The sequence below is a fragment of the Dromaius novaehollandiae genome, chromosome 15 (genome assembly GCF_036370855.1).
Source record: "Dromaius novaehollandiae isolate bDroNov1 chromosome 15, bDroNov1.hap1, whole genome shotgun sequence".
Taxonomy (NCBI): domain Eukaryota; kingdom Metazoa; phylum Chordata; class Aves; order Casuariiformes; family Dromaiidae; genus Dromaius; species Dromaius novaehollandiae.
Window position 1 is genome coordinate 19,815,133 of NC_088112.1, and position 21,754 is coordinate 19,836,886.

Genomic DNA, 21,754 nt, shown 5'->3' on the forward strand with positions numbered 1-21,754 from the left:
TTGCCAAGGCAGGCTGGACTTTCTGGGCTTCCCTGCCCTTAGTGGCCTTTTTCCTTCCATAAAGTTGACCAGTTACCTTTTGATGCCACGCAAACATTTAGTGTGCACAACGTCCTACAGCAAGGAGTTCCACATAACCAGACACAGTGTGAAAAACACCTTCTTTGGGGGTTTTTTTAGACTGTCACATGACAATTTCACATAACGGTCTCCAGTCCTTATCTTGGAGAAGATACTGAATGACCGGTTCCTATTCACCCTCTTACACTATTCATGATTGCATAAATCTCTAGATTTATCTACCCTTAGTCATCTCTTCATGAATGCACGTGAGCACAAATTTACCCTTAGATATGTGCCTATTTAAGCCGAAACTAAATGCTTCCTGACTAAAGGTAGAACTGATAGTTTCTAGTCATGGGGGGTTTTTTCTGCCAAAGCCTAAGAAGATGGTTTAAGCAGATGCCAAGGTCTAAAACATGGCACTGTTGTGCTGTCAAGGCACAAATCAATAATATTAAAAGCAGCAGAGTATTTTAAGTCAGATGCAATGTCTACCTTGTGAGAAGGTAGGAGGTGTGTTAGTTTTAAGGTATAGGTGCCATTTCCTTCAAAATCTATAGTGCACGATCAGATATAGCCTGAACGGATTGCCACAGAATAAAACAGCAGTAGAGATACTTGGATCAATGTCTAGACCTTAAGTAACTTTTCGCTAATGCCAAAATCCCCACGATCCTGTTCTTTGGCAGCAAGTCCTCAGACAGATCTCTAGAAAGTCGTTAAATGTGTTGTGATTTAACTGGCAAGTAAACAGCTGACCACAAGCTGCAGAATCAAAAATCCTGCTAGTACAAAGATGAGAAGGACATCAATATTTCATTGATTGAGATCCACTCCCATTAATGTCTACATTGTATAAGGAAACATCTCCAAATGTCATCCTTAAAGAATAACAAGCAGTTTTATGGGAGTAAATGTGGCCTTTCCAGTTATCACAAAGAGGGCTGTAATTATTTTTAAAAGCCTAAGAGAATTAAACTAAGTATTACCACCCTCTACAAAACTTTGTTTGTTTGTTTTTGTTTGTTGTGGGTGATCCTCGGTTTGCAGCTTGTTAGCAGCGTGTCACCAGGGGATAAACACAACCATGCAAAAAACCCTCTTTCCCAACATCTCCTTTCTGAGAGTCCTGCACGCTCGGCACGCTGCTGCGAACTGCCTGCGCACACAGCTATTGCTGCAGTTTTTTGTTGTTGCATAAATGTCGCCATTAACAGCGCAGGACGCATAAATTTGGAGCTTGCTTATTTTGTCCGGATGACAATGATGATCGGTTCCGTGATTTAAAAGGAGCGAAGGGATTTCCTTGCCATAACAAGGATTTTCTGTGCTTCCAGCTAGCAGGCGAGGTAGCAATGTGCCGCTCATTTTGTCCACTGAGCTATCAGGTCTTCCATTACCGACTCAGCGTGGCTACCCTGGCCTCTGCCCATGGCTTTCATGAACTTGCTCCAAATGCCAACGTCCTCTGCTCTTTTACAGCTTCTTCCGTCTGCTGGGCTTCTCCCGATGCTCATACTTTCCTGCCATGCTCCCGGCACGCTCCCATTCTGTCCTCCCATGGGCTCCAGTGGCTCCGAAGGATCTTGGACCCTCCGTGCTTTTTTCTCTTTGCAATTACCTTCAAAAACTCATAGATATATTCTCCAAGTGCCGGAGCAGCTCTGCCCTTCCCTTCACGGTAGTCCTGGGTGTCTTGAGCGATGGCAGGGGCCGGGGCAGGGACAGGCCCAGGTGCCCCCCCGCTGCGCTGGCAGTAAGTCCGGGGAGGGCTCCTTCCCGTCTCACCGCGGCGGGGAACAGGAGAGAAGCAGGAGGGGAGCGAAGCACTGGAAATATTACAGACCCTGAGCGGATGATCCTGCAGCTCTGACTCACTCCAACCTCCCAGCGGAGCGAATGGGAGGGCTGCCGGGCTAGAATTTTAAAGGGAAAATTTCAGCGTTTGCTCCCTTCCCCCCCACCATGGTCAGGTCTGTCTTGGGAAGGACAATATTTTCCAAACAATTTGTCATTTTTTTCTGAGCTCTCCTTTCCATTTGGCTCCGAAACAAGCGTGCGTGCACAGAAAGAGGCTTATTCCTTTATAATTTGCCTCTTCTGGGAAGTTCAGAAATGTTACAATCCACTCACGTTCCAAACATCCCGGTTTCTCCCAAAGAAGCATTACGGCCTCTTAGACACTATTCCAAAGATGCACTAACAGGGAAGGCTGAGAATAACGGCATGGGAGAGCTTAGAAGAGTCATTTCTTTGCTATATTTGGAAATATAGAGAGCCTTGATTTTAATGGATGTTTGTGACGATTAAAATAAGCAATTACAGAGGGTTCTTCTGTCTGTGTGGGAACGATTTGTGCCACCATCGTGCCGAATGCTAGACTCAGTTTGGATCGGTTTGGGGAAAAACCATCTTTGTGGACGGGAAACGAGCCGGTGCCGTGTTGGTTGGCAGCAGGAGGCTCGCCTGGGTCCAGCCCGCGGGTGCCCGGCAGCAGGTCGCCCTTGCAGAGGACCCGCAGCGACATTCTGCGCTCCCCCGGCGCCTTTGGGGCACGGACCCCCGCGTGCCGCAGGCAGCTGCACCCGCCTGGCTGCTTCTCCGGGCGGGAAGGGTCCTGATGGGCATTCGTAAAGGGGGAACGGAGGCACGGGCAGTATGAGCAACTCGTTTGCTCTTTGGGTCGAGCACAAAGGAGACAAGGAGACTTGGGCACCTGTAAAGAGATTTGCACACACTGCTTCTGCTTCCACCTTATCTCATCCAAAAGTCCCCTCCCACGTCTTACCTCAGAGGTGCGTTTATGCTGCCAGTACCTCGTCTGACGTTTGACCATGACCAGAGCTGCCTTAGTCCTACTGATTTATGCGGGTCGCGTTCTTCCTTTGCAGTGCAGAGCTTGGACATGCTCCCAGCCCGGAATAACTGTTTGGAGAGCAAAGTCTCCTAGGCTAGGAGGGACGGGGTCTGCGTGTCACCTCCCCTTGCAGCCAGAAGGCCCACGAGCCAGCTGTGTGGCCTCTGAGAAGTTTCTGACCTCTCTAGAGCTCTGCTTAACTGTCTGAAAGGGAGATCACGCCGAGCTTCACAAAGAGAGACTCCCAGCTTGGCGGGGGGGGGATATTCCTGCATGCGGGAAAGTCGGCAGGTCGCAGCTGTTCTGATCTTTATGAGGGAAGGATCCTGGCCGCCCTGATCTGCCCCGAGAACATGGGCAAGATGTTCTGCACATCTGCCACATCCACCTGCCCACAGTCACTACCTTAAACACTTCAAATCTTTGCAGCAATTCAACATCCCGCAAGAGCTTCCTCAGCACCCGCCTGGGCAAGGCCTTTCCCGGGAGGGGCCCCGTTTCCAGCAGCCCGGGGGGGCAGGTTCGCCGTCCCCTGGCCAAGCCGGGCCCCGAGCGAGCCAGGCCCCTCACAGAGCTCCCGGCGCTGGGACCGCCAGGGCCGTCAGCCAGGCTGGAGGGACGTGGGGGTGTTTCCCCCCGGTCTCCTCCCCTCCGCTCCGTAGGCAAGCAGACAGCCTGGGAAGCTCCCCTCCATCTTCAGCATGTAAACATCTGCCGGAGGAAGACTTTCCTCCTAATAACACATCATTAAACATTGATTTAAAGACAATCGTCTTCCCTCTCTTTAATTTCACAGCACCTTTAAAACAGCTGTGAGGCTGCAGCGGGGACGAGCAGCCCAACAGGAAACGCATTGTTAGCTCCTCGCATTAAAACAGTAGAATGCATTAATTTATGAGCTCCTGCTCGCTCTCCAAACGTTTTATGATGTTGATATCACCTTGCCGTGCTGGTAGGCCCCGGTGCCAAAGCCTCTTTCACACAGCGTGTGCCATCCTAAATTACAGGCTGGGCGCCTCCTGGAACTGCCTTTGGAAAAGTGGAGTAAAGCAGCAAGCACTAAAGTTAATATTATCTTACAGACTAACAACCAGCTAATGCTCGACATGTGAATCCCATTTACTTCGTCTCTCTACAGCGAATGGCAAGTGTGGGACTGGACTGTTCCTCATTTTATGCTATTTATCTTTCTGATCCATTCCATATTCGTTGCCCTCGTTTCGCAGCTACAGCTATAGCGTGTGCGTGTGTAACGCGGTCGGGTGGGGAAGGCGTAAGGCATGCCCGGCCCCGGCGCACGCGGTGCCCGCGCAGCTCGCGGGGTTTCTCTCGGGGGGAGCTCCAGGTCCCGAAAGCCAGGCAGGAGGGCAGGTATTGGAGGTGACCGGGGACCCCTCAGGCAATTCCCTGGAAAATTAAACTGAGCAGAGGGGCTGGGGGCACAGCCGGGGAGCCGCGCTGCCTCCCGCCCCTCCGGCCCCGCCGCCGCCCGGGCAGCGCCGGGCGCTGTTTGCTCCCCCCGGGGGTGCTCGGCGCTGCGCACCCGCCTCTGCGCGGACGTCCTGAACCGGGAGCATTTCCTCACGCTTCTCCTTGGGGGCAAAAAAAAAAAAAAAAAAAAAAAAAAAAAAACCGGCTGTTGCTTCTCCCGCCCCCCTCGAAGGCAGAAAAGCGGCCAGGAGGAAATGAAGAGGGCAGGGGCCATATAACCCGCAGCGCAGCGCAGCGCAGCGGAGCGGGGAGCCGGCGGCGGCCCCGGGAGCCCCGGCGATGCCGCTCGCGGGCGGCCGCAGCGCGCCGGGCCCGGGGCAGCCGGCGCCGCCGGTGTCCCGGTGCGGGCGGCCCTGCCCCCGGCCCTGCCCCGTGTGCGGCACCCTGGGACGGGGCTGACGTCAGGAGCGGACGGGGAAACCTCCGCGAAGCCCCGAGCGGCGGCGGGGCGCGCACTGCCCCGCCGGGCCCGGCTCCCCGATCCGCCGAGCGCCGCGCCCGGTAAGTGCCCGCCGCGCCGCGCAGCGCCGAGCACCGCGGCGGCTCGGGGCCGTAAAGCGCCGCGCAGGGCCCGGGAGGGCGGGAGGGAGGCGGCGCGGCCTCCGCGCCCGCGCAGCCCCGGGGACGGCAGGCGCTGCGCTGCGCTGCGCAGCCCGCTCCGCGCGGTCCTCGGCATCTTTATACCGCGCATAAATTCTTTCGGGGCCTCTGCGCTTCGTCAGCTCTGACAAATGCGCTCGGAAAGGCAATTCCAAGGGGGTTACCTCATGGTTTAGTTTTTTTTTTTTTTTCCTAACGCGCTGCGCGGGTTGAAGCCCCAAGCCCCGGCGCTCGGGGCGGCCTGGCCGGGCTCTCCGCGGCCGCGCGGGGCTGCGCGCAGCGCGGCGCCGGTGCGCGGTTTTCCTTAGCGGCTGCGGCGGCTTTGATGCGCATCGCGGTGCGCGGCGGCGCCGAGGCCCCCGGGGCGCCCCGGGGGGGTCTGCAGGTTTGCGCGGAGCGGGGAGCGGCTGCGCGGCCGCGGAGCGGGTGCTCCCGGCGCAGTCCCTGCTGCTGCCGCGGGCGCAGCGGCAGCTTGGGGAAAGCCTGGGCCGCCGATTATTTCCGATTGCAAAAAAGCAATGTCCTGTAGCCCCTCTGCTTTTTCTTATTATTTATTTTCGGTCTAATTTTAAAAGCAGGCACCGTCTTTAGGACCTCTGTAGTGCGCGAGTGTGTCACAGCACCGCCCGGGGACCGCTCTTCCCACCGGGGACAGAAATTCCCGGGGTGGGATGGAAAAATCGAATTTTTTTCGCATGTAGCCCTGCTAAAATGGACGTAGGGCTTCCTATAACGGTATCTCAGGATGGTTTTTAGGTGTCCTGTTGAAAGTGTGTCCCTAGGCAAGTTTTTTATTATTCCGTCCTTTTTGCCTAAATTTTTCCCAGCCGCACTGCCGGGGAATACAAAGTCCAAGGCACGAACTGAACGTAAATAATACGGTTATGCGTGAAGCGAGGACCCGAGACGTCGTTTGCTTTTTAAATAGCAATTTAAAAATATATAATTTCTACTTAACAAACCAAGGTACATGTTCTCCGGGTTATTCCGTGCGCCAGCTCGAGTCGCTGATCTAAAAAACTGACATCCAGATATTTGTTGAAACCTAGTTCAGTGGGAGGATGTCCCCAAAAATCGGTCATTTGCTTGAAATGCGGACAAAGTCCCTGGAAATGCCGCCGCTGGAGCAGGGGCCACATTTCCCTGGGAAAGTTTGAGCCGCATTCAACGCGCCTGTGACCGAGGCAGTTTTTCCTACCGAAACCCGCCGCCGCACAGCAACCCGGCGAGCTCCGCAGCCTTTCCTTTACAGTTGGTTTTATTGTTCACGCAGATTTTATTATGAAATCGTGTGTTTCCAAGGGCGAGCCCTCCATTTGGGGGGTGAGAGACGAGAGCGCCTTTCTCGGAGAAAATGCCCGTAGATTGAAAGCTGTCTTATTTCCCTCCCGTGACGAGTAGCTCGGATATATGTTGCTTTTAAGCAACAAAAGGGGAGGAGAAAACATCCTCTAGTAAAGCCGAATTCTTTCTTTAGACCGCCTCCTAAACGTGCTAATAAAACTAATTCGTTTTATTTGCCCTGCACTTTTATATCTAACCCCGTGCGCCGATTAGCACAGCCCTCTGCAAGGCAGCGCTTTCCTATCTCTCCGCGACATGTGCCCAACAAGATAGTGCTGTTTCCACAACGAAACTGGAAGCAGAGCGTGCCGGCGCTCATCTCGGCGGTGTTTGCGCGCCCGGCGGCCAGGGCTGCGCAGGAGCCGCGCCGAGAGCAGCGCGGAGCCGCCGGCGCTGCGCGGAAAATGCAGCCTTGCCTTGGGGGGGGGGAGGAAAACAAATAAATAAAGAAAATGAAAAACCAAAAAAAAGAAAGAAAATAAGATAGAAGGGAGAGCGCTGGCTGCACACAAAGGTTAATTGTTTCTCTGATTTTGTATTTTAAAGCAGGAAATACGCTGGCTCTACAGAGATTCAGTGTTCTTCTGCGAACATTAAAGAGCCCAGCACATTATTAGAATATTTCAGCCTTTCAGGAAATGTCCTGTTTAGGGGAAATGTGTTTCCCCCATCAAAATTCTGCAGCAATTAAGAGGTTGCTCGCCTGCACCAAGGTGGAGGAAACGCGCACGGGAACATAATACTGAGCGGTTCCAAACGCAGCTCCTTTTTCTGCTCAAGAAGAGCCCCAACAAATGCTAGACACGGAGTTCTCGGGCCTTTGGTTATCCTGCATCAGCGGCATCTTTTTAGTCCACGAAAAAGACACATTTCGGTTCTAAAGATGCACGGCGTAACATGAGCAGGCTGCCTAGCAAACGCCGGTGCCCCTTCCTCCGTCAATTAATCAGAAAAGCATGTTCCCTCTGCTCCGGGAGGGAATTGTGGGACTAGAGTGCGCTTTTCCCCTCTCTTCCCCCCACCTAGAGAAACAAACCCCACGTATTCCCGAGCCGTATATCTTCCTGCGTTGTCCCTGGGTAGTGCCGACTCGCCCTGTCAGATCAGGCTGAGCACGGCCAGAGCTAAATCCAAGCCACTGCTAACAGCAAATTAATATTTTCTCAGCGCATAATGCAGTGCCTGTGGTCTGAAGGATGCAGAGGGGCCGGGGAGCAGCTCCGGGCCGGGGTGGGACTGTGCTTCCAGACACAGGCAGGGGGGAAAAGAGTTGTCACAGGCCGGTGACAGACACCAAAGAGACGGTTTAATTTTCGGGGCGAGAGCCGAGGGAGGAGAGTCGAGGGGAAAACCCCGTCTCCTTCCAACTGCAGAAAACCTAGCAGGAAAAACCATTTCTCCAGCCGTCAGTCGCTGCGTTTCAAGAAAGCCTTGGGGTATCATTTGTATCTGTCAAAAAAAATTACGCCTTCAACTTTTTCATCCCCCGTTTTTGCACGCTCGCCCGGCGCTGCGGGGCCGGCACTCGGCTGCAGGCGCAGCAGCAGCGGGGCCGCGCAGCCCCCCCGGGCCGGGCTGCGCGGCGGCCGGCGGGTCCCTGCCCTCGGCCTTGCGTGCGCTGAGCTTTTCCAGCCTCAGCTGCTCCGCTCCGGGGTGGTGGCGGGGGGGGGACAAGGTGGTGGGGCCGGGGTCCCCCCAGCCAAGGGCACCTCGGAGCCGGGCGGCCTGGCACGGTGAGGGGCTCCGCCGGGTGCTGGGAGGCCGGAGGCAACGGGGGCGGCCGCCTGGGCAGCCGCCCGCGGAGCATCCGCGGGGCAGCGCTGCGCGGAGGGGCCCTGCGCGCCCGCGGCAGCCGGGAGCTTAGCTGGGCCGCCGAGCGACGAGGGCTGCGGATCCAAGAGGGGCTGATTTCGTTTCGCTCAACCCCCTAGGAAAATTGCTTTCCTGGCTGCGCAGGAGAGGACAGGCCGGCTAGGAGCCAGCGTAATTTTCCACCTTCCTTCCCTGAGCGATTTAACATGCTTTTTCGGCCGGGTTTCTTCCCTCCCGGCTCTCCCTCTTTCTGCTTCCCTCTCCCCCCTGCACCGCCCCGCTGCGGCCTCCGGGCCCGGGGGGGGGTCCCAGCTCTTGCCCTTGTCGCCGTCGCTTGGATTTGCTCCGTTTCCCCGCGGCGCCGGACCGCCCCGACGGGCCCCCGCTGCCCCGGGATGCCGCACCCGCGCCCCCCTCCCACGGACACGCGTGTGCCCCCGGCTTTGCCCCTTCCCAGCCCGCGTGGGCGAGGGCCGCGCAGCGCCGGTGCCCGACCGGCAAATGCCGGCAGCGGGGGCTGGAGGCCAAAAAGCGGCCGATCCGCCCGCGCGAGGGACATTTTCAGAGAAGGAAGCTTTCAAAATACCTCTGCGCCCGGGCGCGCAGCAGAGCAGCGCGTTTCCAGCCGCTTTCGCGTCCCCGTCGATTTTTCCTGCTTCAGACAGTGGCGATTGCCCCTTCCCCAGCCCCACACATCCCCCCAGCCCCACACTATCAGCAGGATTTTATTATTAACGCTCTCTTCCTGCAGCAAGTCCTGGCCGGGCTGACGCCGTGGGGACAGAGGCAAGGCCGTACCCCAGCCACAGAGCTGCATCCACGTCTCGGCGCCACCAGAAACTTTCCTTGTCCCCAAACCCCCCCTCTCCGCAACCTGGTCCTGCCAGCTAGCAGGACCCCGGCGATGCCAACGCGACAGGTCTCCCGTGACGGAGGAGCAGAGGAGCTTCCTCGCTCCTCCGCTGCCGGGCGGAGGTTGGGTTTGCTTTGCTTGGGTTTGCTTGGGTTTGCTCGACTTGAGTTTGGTTTGGCTTCGCTTGGCTTGGCTTCGTTTGATTTCGTTTAGATTCGTTTGGCTTGGTTTGATTTGTTTTGGATTCGTTTGGCTCGGTTTGATTTGGCTTGGTTGAGTCGGGCTGGGTTGGGTTGGATGGGGTTGAGTTGATCGGGGTTGAGTTGGGTTGGGTTGAGTTGGGTTTGGTTTGGTTGTGTTTGGTTGGTCTTGGTTGAGGAGCCTCTCCCTGCTCCCCTGCCTCGCTACGGCTCTTTTTCTCGGAGGGTTTCCCCTTTCTTTCGGGCGGGGGGGGCTTGGGAGGAGATGCTTGCTTTTTTGTAACAATTCCCAATAATTTATAGACTGAATCTGAGTCTATACAATGCTAATAAATTTGAAGAGGAAAAGCTGGCAGAGACTTAGCTTTGCTGCCTGATATATGGCCCAGGTGGTTTTGCGCTGGCTACAGATGCCGAAGGCGGCCGGGGGCGGGAGCTCCCTTCCGAAAGCAGAGCCCCCTCTCCCGGTGCCGCCAGGGTCCCGGGCCCCGGGGGCGGCCCAGCCCCACGTCCTCGCCCCCCCGGCCGGGCTCGCCGCAGGGCCCGGGCGTCGCGGGGCCGCTCGCCACCTCGGCACCCGCGGGGGTGTCCCAAGGACCGGGGACCGTCCGCTGCTCGGGAGGACGCTGGAAGTCCTTCCCTGGTGCAGACGCTGCTCGTCTGCCTCTGAGCGGGGGTGTCCCTGCCGTGGCCAACGCTGATTTATTTGTAAGCGCCAGCCCCGGCTCTCCCGTTATTTACGGCAGGCGGAAGCGGGGTGGTTTATCCGCGTCTCCAGCGTTTGCACAAAGCCTTGAAGGCGGTTTCTCCCCTTCTTCAGCGCTCGCAAGCCGCCACCTGCGGGGCCGGGGGGGGCCGGGGCGGGGGCCGGGGGTCACCGGTCTGTTCAAGCCCGGCGCCGCCGCCCCGCGCCCTCCCCACGCCCACGGACGTGGGGTCCCCGGGACAGGCCGGGGAAGCGGGAGGGCGGGGGGGGGCCCGGCAGGCTGCCTTGGGCATGCCCCGGCTCGAAGGCGCGGCGTGACGTCACGGGAGCTGGCGGCCGTGACGTCACGCGGGCGAGCCCGTGACGCAGCGCCTGGCGTCGGCGGGATGCCGGGAGCGGGGCGTCCCCCGTGCCCCGAAACCCCACGCGGGCGCCGGAGCGGAGCCGGCCCGGCGGGACGGGCGGGGGAAGCGCAAATCCCGCCGCGGGCTGTCGCGACAGGAGTCGTCGTGACAAGCTGCAGGTAAAGCCGGCCTGGTTCTGCTGCGTGCAATAGCAGCTCTTCCCCCGCCAAGGCGCGGAGCGAGAAGATGCCCTGATGCATACATATACATATACATACACATACACATATACATACACACACGCACATATGCCGACAACCGCACGCCTGCAGCGCCTGACGCGTGTGCGGGTACGCGGTAACTGCGTGACATCGCGCCCTGGGCCCGGGCACGGACACGCGTGGGTGCCTGGGTCGCGGAGGAGGCAGGGGGAAGCCGGGCGCTATCCGCCCTTAGCGCCCGGAGCGGGCCGGGGGAGGGCCCTGCCGCGTCCCCGCCTCCCGCAATCCCCTTCAGACGCCTGGGATCGTTAGGACCAGCCCGTTATTTTCGCCTTTCTCTTAATCTCCGGTGTTTAAGGGCAGCTCCCGGGGCGGTGTTGCCCCCGCCAAGCGCGCACCCGCTGCCCGTGCCCCGGCGGGTCTCGAACCGGCAGCCCCCGGGTCTGGCCGGGGCCGGTCCCGCGCACCCCCGGCCCCGCGCCCTGGGGACCCCCAGGAAGACCCGGGGGGGGGGGGGGGATCCGCCGTGGTGGGAGGTAGCTGGACCGGGCACTGTCGCGACTGTAACTTCGTCTCGATGAAAACACGCCTGCGCCCAGGGCTGAGCCTTTCCTAGCGCCCGGAGGAGAAGAGCTGAGCCTAGAACGAATTTTCAAAATGCGTTTTATAGAGCAGAACAAAGCCTGTAAATTAGGCACATTACAAAAAAGAAGAAGAAGAAGAAGAAGAAGAAGAAAGAAAAATCCCGCCTCCAGTTTGAAGGCTGCTTTGAGCCGTAGGTTTAAAATAGCCGGATTATAACAACACCGCTGTTCGCGCTGCCCTTCCAGGACGGGAGCGGGGGGCCCCGGCGAGCTGCCCCCGGGCTGCGCCGCAGGAGCGGGGAAGAGGGGCAGCAGCGGGGCTGGGCACGGGGCCCATCGCGGTCCGGGCACCCCGCGGCCATCGGCGCCCCCCGGGAGGGTCGCGGTCCCTCCGCACCGTGGGATCCTGCCGCAGCCGAGCTCGTTCAAGGCAAGAGGCCTCGCTGCAAATATTTGCGTTTTAGGCCGTGTCCGGCTTGAGCAGCCCCGAAAGTGCCCGGTTCACGTCTGGTGCCCGAAATCCCGCACCGTGGCCAGGCTCCTGAGCCCGGATCCGTCCGGGAGCTGTGGACGGACACAAGGACAGTAATTTACCACTAAAAATTAAAAAAAAAAAAGAGTACACCAGCACCTACCTGTCGCTGCGCTGAGCTGCTGCAGCAGGGAAGCTCGGGAGCGCAGCGCTGCGGCCGAGCGCCCTCGGGTGCCCGGGGTGCGGGCGGGGGTCCCTCCTCCTCCAGCCCCCCGGCTCGCAGCGCTGCCGGGCGGCGGGGGGGCCCCGGATAAACCCCCCGCGCCGTGTCGGGAAAAGGCCGCAGAGCTGGAGCATTGCTGCCCTCCGCTTTCCACGCAGCAGTTCAAAAGTTCTCTGCCACATCTTTACTTGATTTGAAAGCAAAATAGAGTGTCAAGACGGATCAGCGAAACCCGGCAGAGAAAATAAAGAGGAAAAGGTCCTTTCGCTAGGGAGAGTCACACCCAGGGCCCCCCCCAGCCGGCACCCCCCTCCCCACCCGGGACGCAGGGCTCCGCCGAGGCGAGCGCAGCGCAGCGCGGAGCCGCCGCGTTTCCCACGCGTGTCTGCGCCTCCGCGCGACGCTCCGTGCTTTCCCCACGGCGCCGGGCTTTTTTTCCCCCTCTGCCCAGGTGGGAAACTCCGAGGCCGAGCGAGTCCTGCGAGTTTTTCCACCTCCCCACGGGGGGACCGCGCAGCGCCACCCGCCCGCCCGAGCCCCCGCGGGCCGCGGAGCCCAAGCGCCGCTCCGAGGGTCACCGCGAGGTCGCTGCGGGAGGAGAATTATTTGTTATTAATAACGTGCTGAAAGATGCTGTGAGCGGAGCGGCCGCGCTGCAGTTGCTGCTGCGGCACAAACCTCGGCGGCCTCTGCGAGCGGGGCACAGCTCCTCAGTGGCTTTTATCATTAACCCGTCAGCGAATATATATATATATATATCTTACATATTTTATATATTTTATATATCTTATATATTTTATATATTTGTATGTCTTATTTGTTTTATATATTTATATATCTTATATATTTTTTATATTTTATATATCTTATATTTTTATATTTTTTATATTTTATTTATTTTATACGTATATATGTATGTGTGTATGTGTAAAAAATAAAACCAGTTCACACACAAAACCCGGGAGGCGTCCGGAAAACGAGCCCCCCCAAGCGCGGAGGAACGCGCTCCCCGCGGGACTGAACCTCGCGGTGGCCCCGCGTGGCCGTGGGAGCGGCGCGTCCCCGCGCAGCGAGGCTGGGCGGGCGGGATGCCCGTGTTGATGCCAAGCTGCGCCGCGGCGGAGGCGGGAGGGCTCGCGTGGGTGCGGGACCTGCCGTCGAGGCTGGCGCAGCCCCCCCGCGTGGGGAGGGGGGGGTCGGCTGGCACTGCGCGGGGGCGGGCGAGGGGGCCCCCCCACACACTCCGCGCTCCTCCGCGGCCCTCCGCACCCTGCCAACCGCGGCCTGCAAGGGGGGAGCCGCCTCCCCGGGGGAAAACACCCAGCAGGCGGGTGGGGGGGCGGTCGGGGACCCCCCCGGCAGCAGGGCCGGCGCCCGCCGGGGGCCGCGGGCCGCGGCCGCGCAAGGCGCGCAGCTCGGCGGGGAGCGCGGAGGCAGGTCCGCCCGCGGCCGGGCTGGGCGAGCGCTAGATGGAGTGATGCATTAGCGAGACGGGGAGGTTTTAACCTTCAGGGGGAGGAGCCGCGCTTAACTACAGGCATTTGTTCTAGGGCAGGTCACTTTAATCTCTTTAGCTTTAAACTGTCCAACTCGCAACTCGCGTTTCGCTATAAGGGATCTTTACCACTTCCCTGCCTATGCGGCCGGACTGCCGTGCCTCTCCCCGAGCAAAGCCCCCGGCTTCGAGGCACTGCCCAGAGCTCTTCTTCTTCCGCAGCCCTTAAAATAATACTGCTAGTAATAAGTGGATTTGCTTTTGTTTTCGTTGTTTTTTTTTTCCCCCTTAAAAAAAAAAAAAAAAAGGAAAAGAAAAGAAAAAGCGCTCCGTGTTCCTTTGCGTGTGGAATAAACACCTGCAACCCCCCCGCGGCAGCGCGGCGCCCCCGCCATGGAGTCCTTTAAAGGCGGGATGAACTTGGAGAGGCTGCCCGAGAGCCTGCGACCCCAGCCCTCCCACGACATGGCCTCCGGCTTCCATCTGCCCCGCGCCGCCGAGCCCCGCGACGCCATCGACAACTCGGCCAGTGACTCCTCCGACGCCGAGGTGCCAGGTAACCGCGGCCCGCGCCCCCCGCCCGCCCGCCCGCCCGCCCGCCGCCCCGCACCGCTGCCCCGCGGCGCCGGGGGGGCGGCGGCCGCCGGCTCCTTCCCTAATGAGCGCAATTAATTGGAGGCGAAGGGGGGGGGGGGAGGGGGGCGCGGGGAGCAGCCGCCTCCGCCGGGCCCCGCGCTGACAGCCGCGGAGCCGAGACGCATGGCTGCGCGCCCCAGCGCAGGAGCGGCTCTTTTTTTTTAATTTCTTCTTCTTTTTTTTTTTTTTATAACAGATATTAATTGATCGGGGCGATGGGAAAGCGGGGGGGGGGGGCTCTTCGGGCACTGCGGTTTTGCCGGATGTTTCCGAAATACTGTCAGCTTTTGCTCGGGTTGATTTTCCAGCTCGGGCGGTGCAGACATGTAAAAAGATCTCTCTGTCACAGGAGGGGGAAGAGGGGGGAAAAAAAAAGAAATGTCCCGCGGAGCAGGAGAGGCGGCGCGGGCCGCGGCGGCGGGACGTGCGCGGCCGCGGGGCGCGGGGGCTCCGGCGGCGCGGACAGCGGTGCAGTCGCTGCAGGGAAAGCTGTGGTTTCCCGGCTCGTGTTTTATGGGAGCAGCGACATTTCTAGGATGTCAAGGCAGGCTGCGAGAGGGGACAAAAGCTGCAGGACAGAGCGCGGCGTCCGCTCTGCGCCGCGGCTCTTGCGGCAGACGCTGATATCCCATATTTTTTTTATAGTTGTTGTTGTTCTCGGCTTTAGCAGGTCCTATACTCTCTAGAGCGGCCGCGACACGAGTCGGTCCCGCAGCGGCGCACGGTGACAAACAGGCTCTGCTTGTGCCTCCCCGTCGCCGCGCACAGAGTGAGGGAGCGCGGAGGCCGCAGCCTGCAAAGGACGCCCAGATTAGAGGGGATTATTTGAGATTAGAGAGGGAGGTTTGCTCCGTTTTGCCGTACCCCTATATGTGACTCCTCGGCGCTGGAGGGGGGCTGGAGACCTGCCTACTTTTCTGCTCCGAGAAGTTACAAAATACCTTTCTCGTTTTGTTTTCCCTTTTTTTTTAATGGAAAAAAAGAAACAAATGCCAATTAAATCTAACGCGTGTTATGATTTGAAATTGTACCAGAGCCCGGCTCGGTGGCTCGATTGTTAATGAAATCGTGGCGAGGCTAAATCCGGAGAGGGGTTTGCAGTCCGCGGGCTGATCACCGCTGCGGCTGCAAAGGTTTTTCCTCTCGCCTCCCCGCTCCCTCTCGCCCCAGTTTCGCCGAGCGCTTCCCAGCCAAAAGAGACAGAGAAAGGGAAAAAAAAAAAAAAAAAGACTCCCGAGCAATATTTATATTTTCCGAGAGCGCCTTCAGTTTCTGTTTCCGCGGCCCAGGGCCGGGGCAGGATCGGGGCAGCGGCGGGACCCGGCCGGGTTTCCCTCGCAGGCCTTGTCCGCGCCGCAACCCCCTCGCTGCAGGCAGAGCCCGGCCGGGAGCCCCTTTTCCAGCCCGGCGCTTCCATCCAGGCGCCGGAGCTCGCTGCGGCTCCCGGGCAGCACGGCGGGGGCCCGGGCCCGGGCGGGTCGGTGGGGGCCTCTGCGGGGACGAGCCCCCGCGCTGGCTCCCGGTCACCCCGCCGAGGCGGCCGCAGCCGCGCCCGGGCCCCGGCCTGGCCCCGGCCAAGGGAGCAGCGGCCGAGCCGGGCCTGGGCCTCCGCGGGCCCCGCACACCGCGGCCGGGGCCGCCCGTCTCCCCGCCGCGGCCGCCGCCGGGCCCGGGCCGCCGAGCGCGGCTGGTCGGGGCCTTTCGGTCCCTTTCGGGGCGCCCGGCGGGGCCGGAGCCCGGCGGCTGCGGGCGAGGGGCTGGCGGGGCCTTTACGAAAGGCGAGCGGGGTTTTTCCCCCCCGTGGCTGCGGGGCCGGGGCTGCATTCCTGCCTGCAGTCCTTGCAAATCCCGATCGCTGAAACGCGGCCGGGTTTTTTTCCTTTAGCTCTTTCGATACGTGTTTTTTTTTTTTTTTTTTTGCGGAGGATTTCGCTCAGCTTCGAGTTAAAATAAACACTAAAATCCTAAAAGCAAAGCAAAAAAAAAAACCCCGAAAACCAAAGAACTGGGGGAGTAGAGCGCAGAGAGAGAGGGTGCCTTTTGCAATTAGTTGCTGCTGCTTTTACACCCCGGCCCTTCCAAAGTTTCCTGCCGCGGCCGAGCACAACAAAGACAATGGAGCAAAGATCGCGCCGAAGGTTTAAAGGAGGGAAAGAAAAAAAAAAAAAGGGAGCCGGGAAGGGGAGGACAGGCCGGTGCTGCGGGATCCGCTCCCTCCGCCGCTGCCCCCCGGCCCGCTGCCCCGCAGCCTCCGCGCCGGGCCGCGGCCGAGCAGGGCACCGCGCTCCCGCGGTAGCTGCGCCGGGAGACGCGGCCCCCCCGCGGGTCCCGCCGGCGGGGCGGGCAGAGGGCTGCGGGCCTCCTTTGTGCGCCCGTGTTTGCGTTTGCAAAACAAAACAAAAAACAAAACAAAACGAAGCAAAACAAAACAAAACACACAACCCCCCCCACCCCACCGCAGAGAAGGAGCGGAGCGGCGAGCAGAAAAACGAGGACGGGGCCGCCGACGACCCGGCCAAGAAGAAGAAGCAGCGGCGGCAGCGGACCCACTTCACCAGCCAGCAGCTGCAGGAGCTGGAGGCCACCTTCCAGCGCAACCGCTACCCGGACATGAGCATGCGGGAGGAGATCGCCGTGTGGACCAACCTCACCGAGCCCCGAGTCCGGGTAAGAGGGGCGCGGGGCGCCGCGGCCATGCGCGTTACCGCCGCAGCGCAGCCCGAGGCCGGGCGCTTGTTTGCGCAGCCCGCGGAGGCGCAGAGCGAGGGACCGGGGCCGCCGCGGAGCGCGTACAGCCGCGGCTGGTGTCTGGCGAGGGGGGTTTGCGCGCGCGGTATCTCCGCGGCGACGGAGCTGCGCGATGGGGCTGGACCGATCCCGAGACTTCCCGCCCGCCGCTTTGCTCCCGCTCCGCGCCCGCGCAGAAAGCGGGGAAAAGCCGCTTTTCTCCGGGCGATTAAGCGGCGAGTGGCCCAAGCGGATCGCGGAGAGGGTGTTTTGAATCTCTCCGGAGCGAACAGCCGCTGCGTCCCAAAGCGCTGCCTTAATCGCCTTTAAACCCAAACAAAGCCAGGGAGAGCGCTGAACTGCATTAATATCGCTGGAATACTTCAGGAAGCAAATAAAACTAATATACGAGTTGCCACTACCATTATTTCGTTCTCCCTCTGCATGGAGATGTTTTGGTTTGATGTTCTGAGATTGCAGCCTGCAAATCTAACCTTGATTTGCTTTGAGGGCCTTACTTTAAAATGTCTAGGAGCCATAATTAAAACTATTACCCTCATTTTCAGGAAATTCCTGTCTGGAAGCACCTTCCGAGGAGTGAATTACAGGTTTTGAACATGTTGGCTTTCGTTTCCTCTTCATATTTATATGGGATTTTTTTTTTTGGTATTATTATGATTTTTCCGATAGACCCCGCCATTCTTTCCCTCGATTTTTCCAGCCCCGCCGTCGGGGTTCGCGGATCGCCGCGCCGTTCCCACGCCGGGCGGCGAGGCCGAGGAGCGGCCGCGGGCTGCGGGCGGCGCAGCCTCCGCGGGGCCGCGCGCACGGGGCCGCGGGGGGCCGCGGGAGCAGAGGCCGCGCTGAGCCGCCGGGCACGGCGATGCTTTTTTTTTTTTTTTTTTTTTAAGCCTGGAAAGAGAATTTGGGGCTGCCCGGCGCGGGCCTTCCCTGCCCCGGCTCGCGGTTTCCAGCACCGGGGAATCAAACACTTTCGTAGGGCTAAAGAAAAAGAGAGGGAGAGAGAGAGGGAGCGAGAGAGGGAGCGAGAGAGGGAGCGAGCCTGGATCAGGTTTTTGCATCAAACACCAGGAGCGGCCCCCGCTTCTCTGTTCCCTCGTCAGGGCTGTAAATTCTCATTAGATATAAAGGCAGAGGCTGCATCCATCCGAGGGCGATGCAGGGACGGGTTTTTTTTTTTTTTTAAACCCAAACATACTAATCCAATCCCCCTTTTTATGATCTGTAACAGGGGACTTTTATTACACGGCATTAGCGTGGGCAAAACGCGGCGGAGCCGCGGCGAGCCGGCGCTAATCGGCGCGGCCGCGGCTGCGCCCCGCTCCTGCGCTCGGGGGGCAGCTGCCATGCTCGCCCCCACGCTGCGCGCCCAGCCGCGCGGAGGGATGCGCGCGGCGCGGAGGTGCGCGCAGCCCCGCGGAGCCGGGGAGCCGGGGAGCCGGGGAGCCGGCGGGGGCTGCGGGGGGAGGCGCGGGGCCGCCGCCCGCGGCCGCATCCTCGCGGAGGGCGCGGGGAGGGCGCGGGGCGGGCGGCCCGCACTCACCGCGCCGTGTCGGTGCCCGCAGGTCTGGTTCAAGAACCGGCGAGCCAAGTGGCGGAAGCGGGAGCGGAACCAGCAGATGGACCTGTGCAAGAACGGCTACGTGCCGCAGTTCAGCGGGCTCATGCAGCCCTACGACGACGTCTACGCCGGGTACCCCTACAACAACTGGGCCACCAAGAGCCTCACGCCGGCGCCGCTCTCCACCAAGAGCTTCACCTTCTTCAACTCCATGAGCCCCCTGTCCTCGCAGTCCATGTTCTCGGCGCCCAGCAGCATCTCCTCCATGAACATGCCCTCCGGCATGGGCCACTCCGCCGTGCCGGCCATGGCCAACTCCGGCCTCAACAACATCAACAACCTCGGCGGCTCCTCGCTCAACTCGGCCATGTCGTCGCCGGCGTGTCCCTACGGGCCGCCGGGCTCGCCCTACAGCGTCTACCGGGACACTTGCAACTCCAGCTTAGCCAGCCTCAGACTGAAATCAAAGCAGCACTCCAGTTTCGGCTACAGCAGTTTGCAAAGCCCCGGCTCCAGCCTAAACGCCTGCCAGTACAACAGTTGACGGACTTGACGCGAGCCGCCCCCGACGAACGCGCCGGCGAAGCAGAGCAGAAACAAAGCGACGTTCAACGGAAACACACACACACACACACACACACACACACACACACACACACACACACACACACTCGCACCCCCCCACACGCTCACACAAAGAGAGATGGTAACGAAGAGCAAAGCCCGAGCAAGCGAGAGAGGAGAAAAACCCCAAAAAACCCAAAAGCTCCGCGGATTTCGATTGCCTAGAAAAAAAAAAATCAACGACAATTACGCAAACCAACGACACGACCAACAGACCAGCGGTTTTTTTTTTTTTCCTAAAGAAAACATCCCCCCCAGAAAAAACCGTAAACGGACCAGAAATCTTTTGCAAGAGACACCGAAATCTGGTACATGGATGAGTTGCAATTTTTCTCTGGATTATGCGGGTTGTACGTGTTTACTTGAACTTGCACAGGAGATTTAACGCGCCCGCTCTCCGGCGAGGAGAGGGGCGAGGGAGGGAGACGCCTCGGTGGTGAGAGCTGGTGGGACGGTTCTTGGCCGCTTGTCGCACGGGAAGAGTTTGGTTAATGTTTACCACTGAGAAACAGAAACACACTCAAAAAAAGGGAGGAAAAAGTATAATTCGCAGAGTAGCTTCTGCGGGAAAAACGGTTAAAATATTAGGTATGAAACTATTAAAAATAATAATGACAAGGGTCAACCACTTATATAAGGTTATATTTATATCTGCCGTTACATTGTGCCGGATCATTGTCCTTGGCCGTTGAATAAACTGTTTTTAAAATGCATGATTCTTGATGTTTTTTCTTTAGTTGGAAGCTATAATCCAGTCATTCCTGATACTAAGCAGCTCCAGGTTCCTACCTCTTCATCCTTTCCAAAAGACTGCAGTATCCCCGGTTGTGAGACTAGCACGAATATCCTCCAGCGATGCAAAACCTGCTCAGCCTTTTCCCCACCCAAAGTCTTATCCTGATAATGAAATTATCATTCATCTTTATTTAAATGCAGGGGAGGGGGTTCCTAAAAAAAAAAGAAAGAAAGAAAAACTTTAGAGAGTCTAGAAAAAAGACCTAAAACGGTCTGCTATGAAGTGGATCCTGATACTGCATCTCTGCTAGAGAAACAGCGAGCCTCGGCGTCCGGAAAGGTTGCTTAGCAAAGCTGAAAGTGTTCCTTGCTTTTCTAGCTGTGAAGGAAAAACAAGGAACCAAAAATGATCTTAAGGTGTTATTATCTTAAGGTGTTATTATGTAAATGTAGATACTTTAACAAGTGCTTGTTGGCAAAAAAAAAATGGAAATGATAAATATGATCTTTATTAATACGCATACAAAACGCATATGAAGTTTAATTGCAGGCATATTTGTTGCTTATTTTTGTCGATACTTATTACCTGTAGATGACAAAGAAACATAATATAAAATGCACACGGTACTTCTTTCCCAGTGTATTTCACACCTGTGGTAAACGTTACGCTGGATGTTTCAATTATGCTGTTGTGGATAAGGATGCAGTATATATTGTTTTATAAGTTATGTTTTGTGATTTTTTTTTTCAAAATTAAGAGCATGGGAATAAAAAAAAAAGACAAAACGAAATCAAGAAACGCCTTTAATGTTCTTTCTCTGGCTGCGGTTAAGAGATCGCCTGTGTAAGAAGAAAATCGGCTTTCCGCTCCCCGCCCCGCGGTGGGGTTTGGGGAGGCCCCTCCGCTCCCCCCCAACCCCACCCCCACCCCGGGGACCTGCGCGGGGGCGCAGCGCGGCCGCGCACATCCTCCCCGCTCCGCGTTTCGCGGCGGGGCTCCCCGCGGCTTGGCGGGGCCGCGCAGGGTCCCTAACGGGTCGGGTCCCGCTAGCCGCGGGATTTGGGGGGTTTTTCCCACCACCCCCCCCCGAAGAAGCGACCGCGCACCCCCGCGCTGCCTCCGCGGGTCGCGGCCCTGGGACCGCCCGGGCCCCTCGCCCCGTTTCCCCCGCGCCCCGGCGCGTTTTCTCCTCTCGCCGCCGCGCGATCCGCTCGGCGCCGACGCGATATTCTCAATTTAACGATTTTTCGATTTTTTCTTTTTTCGCAAGCACCAACGACGCCGATCGATTTTTTTATTGTTTTCGTTACGATTTTGTGGAAAACGACGAAATTCAACCAACGGAGCCATGCGCCCCCCCCCCCCCCCAATCCGCGCCCCTCCGCCCGGCGCCTTTGGGGGCGGCTGCGCCCGAAGGGTCCCGCCCGGCCCCCCCGGCACGGACATTTCGGGGGGGGCCGGACCGGACCGGGGCGTTTGGGCGCTGTTGGGCCGCTTTGAGGTTTGCAGCCCCCTTTCCCCCCCCGGCTGCACGGCCCAAACGGGGGCCGGGGAGCGAGGCTCGGAGCCTGCTCCGCTCCGCTGTCACTTATCGCGACTTAGAGCAGCGCGCACGGCAGAGCAGGGAAATTCCTGCTTTTCCCCTCCCGTTTCCAGCTGCCTGCGAGGGCATCCGAAAGCCCCGAGCTGTTATTTTACCCTGGATTTTCGGTGCTCGTTTTCTCCTGCTCCTGGAGGTAGCACTGCTAGTCCTAGCTCAGAGGCGCAACGGCAGCGCTCGTGTTTAACCGGCTCCTGCCGCGGGTCTGAAACGCTGCCCGCGTCCCGAAACCCCTGCGCCCCGCGTAGCCGCCCTCTCCGCCCAGGCAGTCCAGCAGGAAAGCTGACCCAGCGCAGCTGGGCGAAATTTGGGCGTCTTGACACATTTATGGCCCAGGGGAAGCAGAGCTCCAAGGAAACGCTGAGCGGAAAGCAGCTTCCACACCTTTTCCGTGCACTTTAGGTATGTTCTGCTTCCACCAGCTTTTAGGTCTCCTCCGCAATGCTTCGAGCCCAGATTATCTGGTCTGCTTGAAGCGTTGCTTGGGACCACCTCGCCCAAGCGCGGCTTCCTCCAGGAGATGCTGGGGGACAGGTCCATCCCCTCCCGCCGAGCTCTGCCTTGGAGACCACCTCCGCACCGAG

General features: G+C 58.9%; 1 protein-coding gene across 1 annotated transcript; it reads left to right on the plus strand.

The window, feature by feature from the left end:
- The first annotated feature begins 4,791 nt into the window (after positions 1–4,791).
- Positions 4,792–20,360, plus strand: PITX1 (paired like homeodomain 1). Its single transcript, XM_064521111.1, has 4 exons — positions 4,792–4,912; positions 13,574–13,821; positions 16,363–16,568; positions 18,215–20,360. The coding sequence occupies exons 2-4, from the start codon at positions 13,659–13,661 to the stop codon at positions 18,752–18,754; spliced, it is 909 nt and encodes a 302-aa protein (XP_064377181.1). The 5' UTR covers positions 4,792–4,912; positions 13,574–13,658; the 3' UTR covers positions 18,755–20,360.
- Positions 20,361–21,754: the final 1,394 nt, after the last annotated feature.

Excerpts from the sequence above, each read along its gene's own strand:
- PITX1 (XM_064521111.1), top strand. The coding sequence starts at position 13,659 with ATGGAGTCCTTTAAAGGCGGGATGAACTTGGAGAGGCTGCCCGAGAGC. Across the intron at positions 13,822-16,362 it reads CTCCGACGCCGAGGTGCCAG|AGAAGGAGCGGAGCGGCGAG; the intron begins GTAACCGCGGCC and ends ACCCCACCGCAG. Across the intron at positions 16,569-18,214 it reads TCACCGAGCCCCGAGTCCGG|GTCTGGTTCAAGAACCGGCG; the intron begins GTAAGAGGGGCG and ends CGGTGCCCGCAG.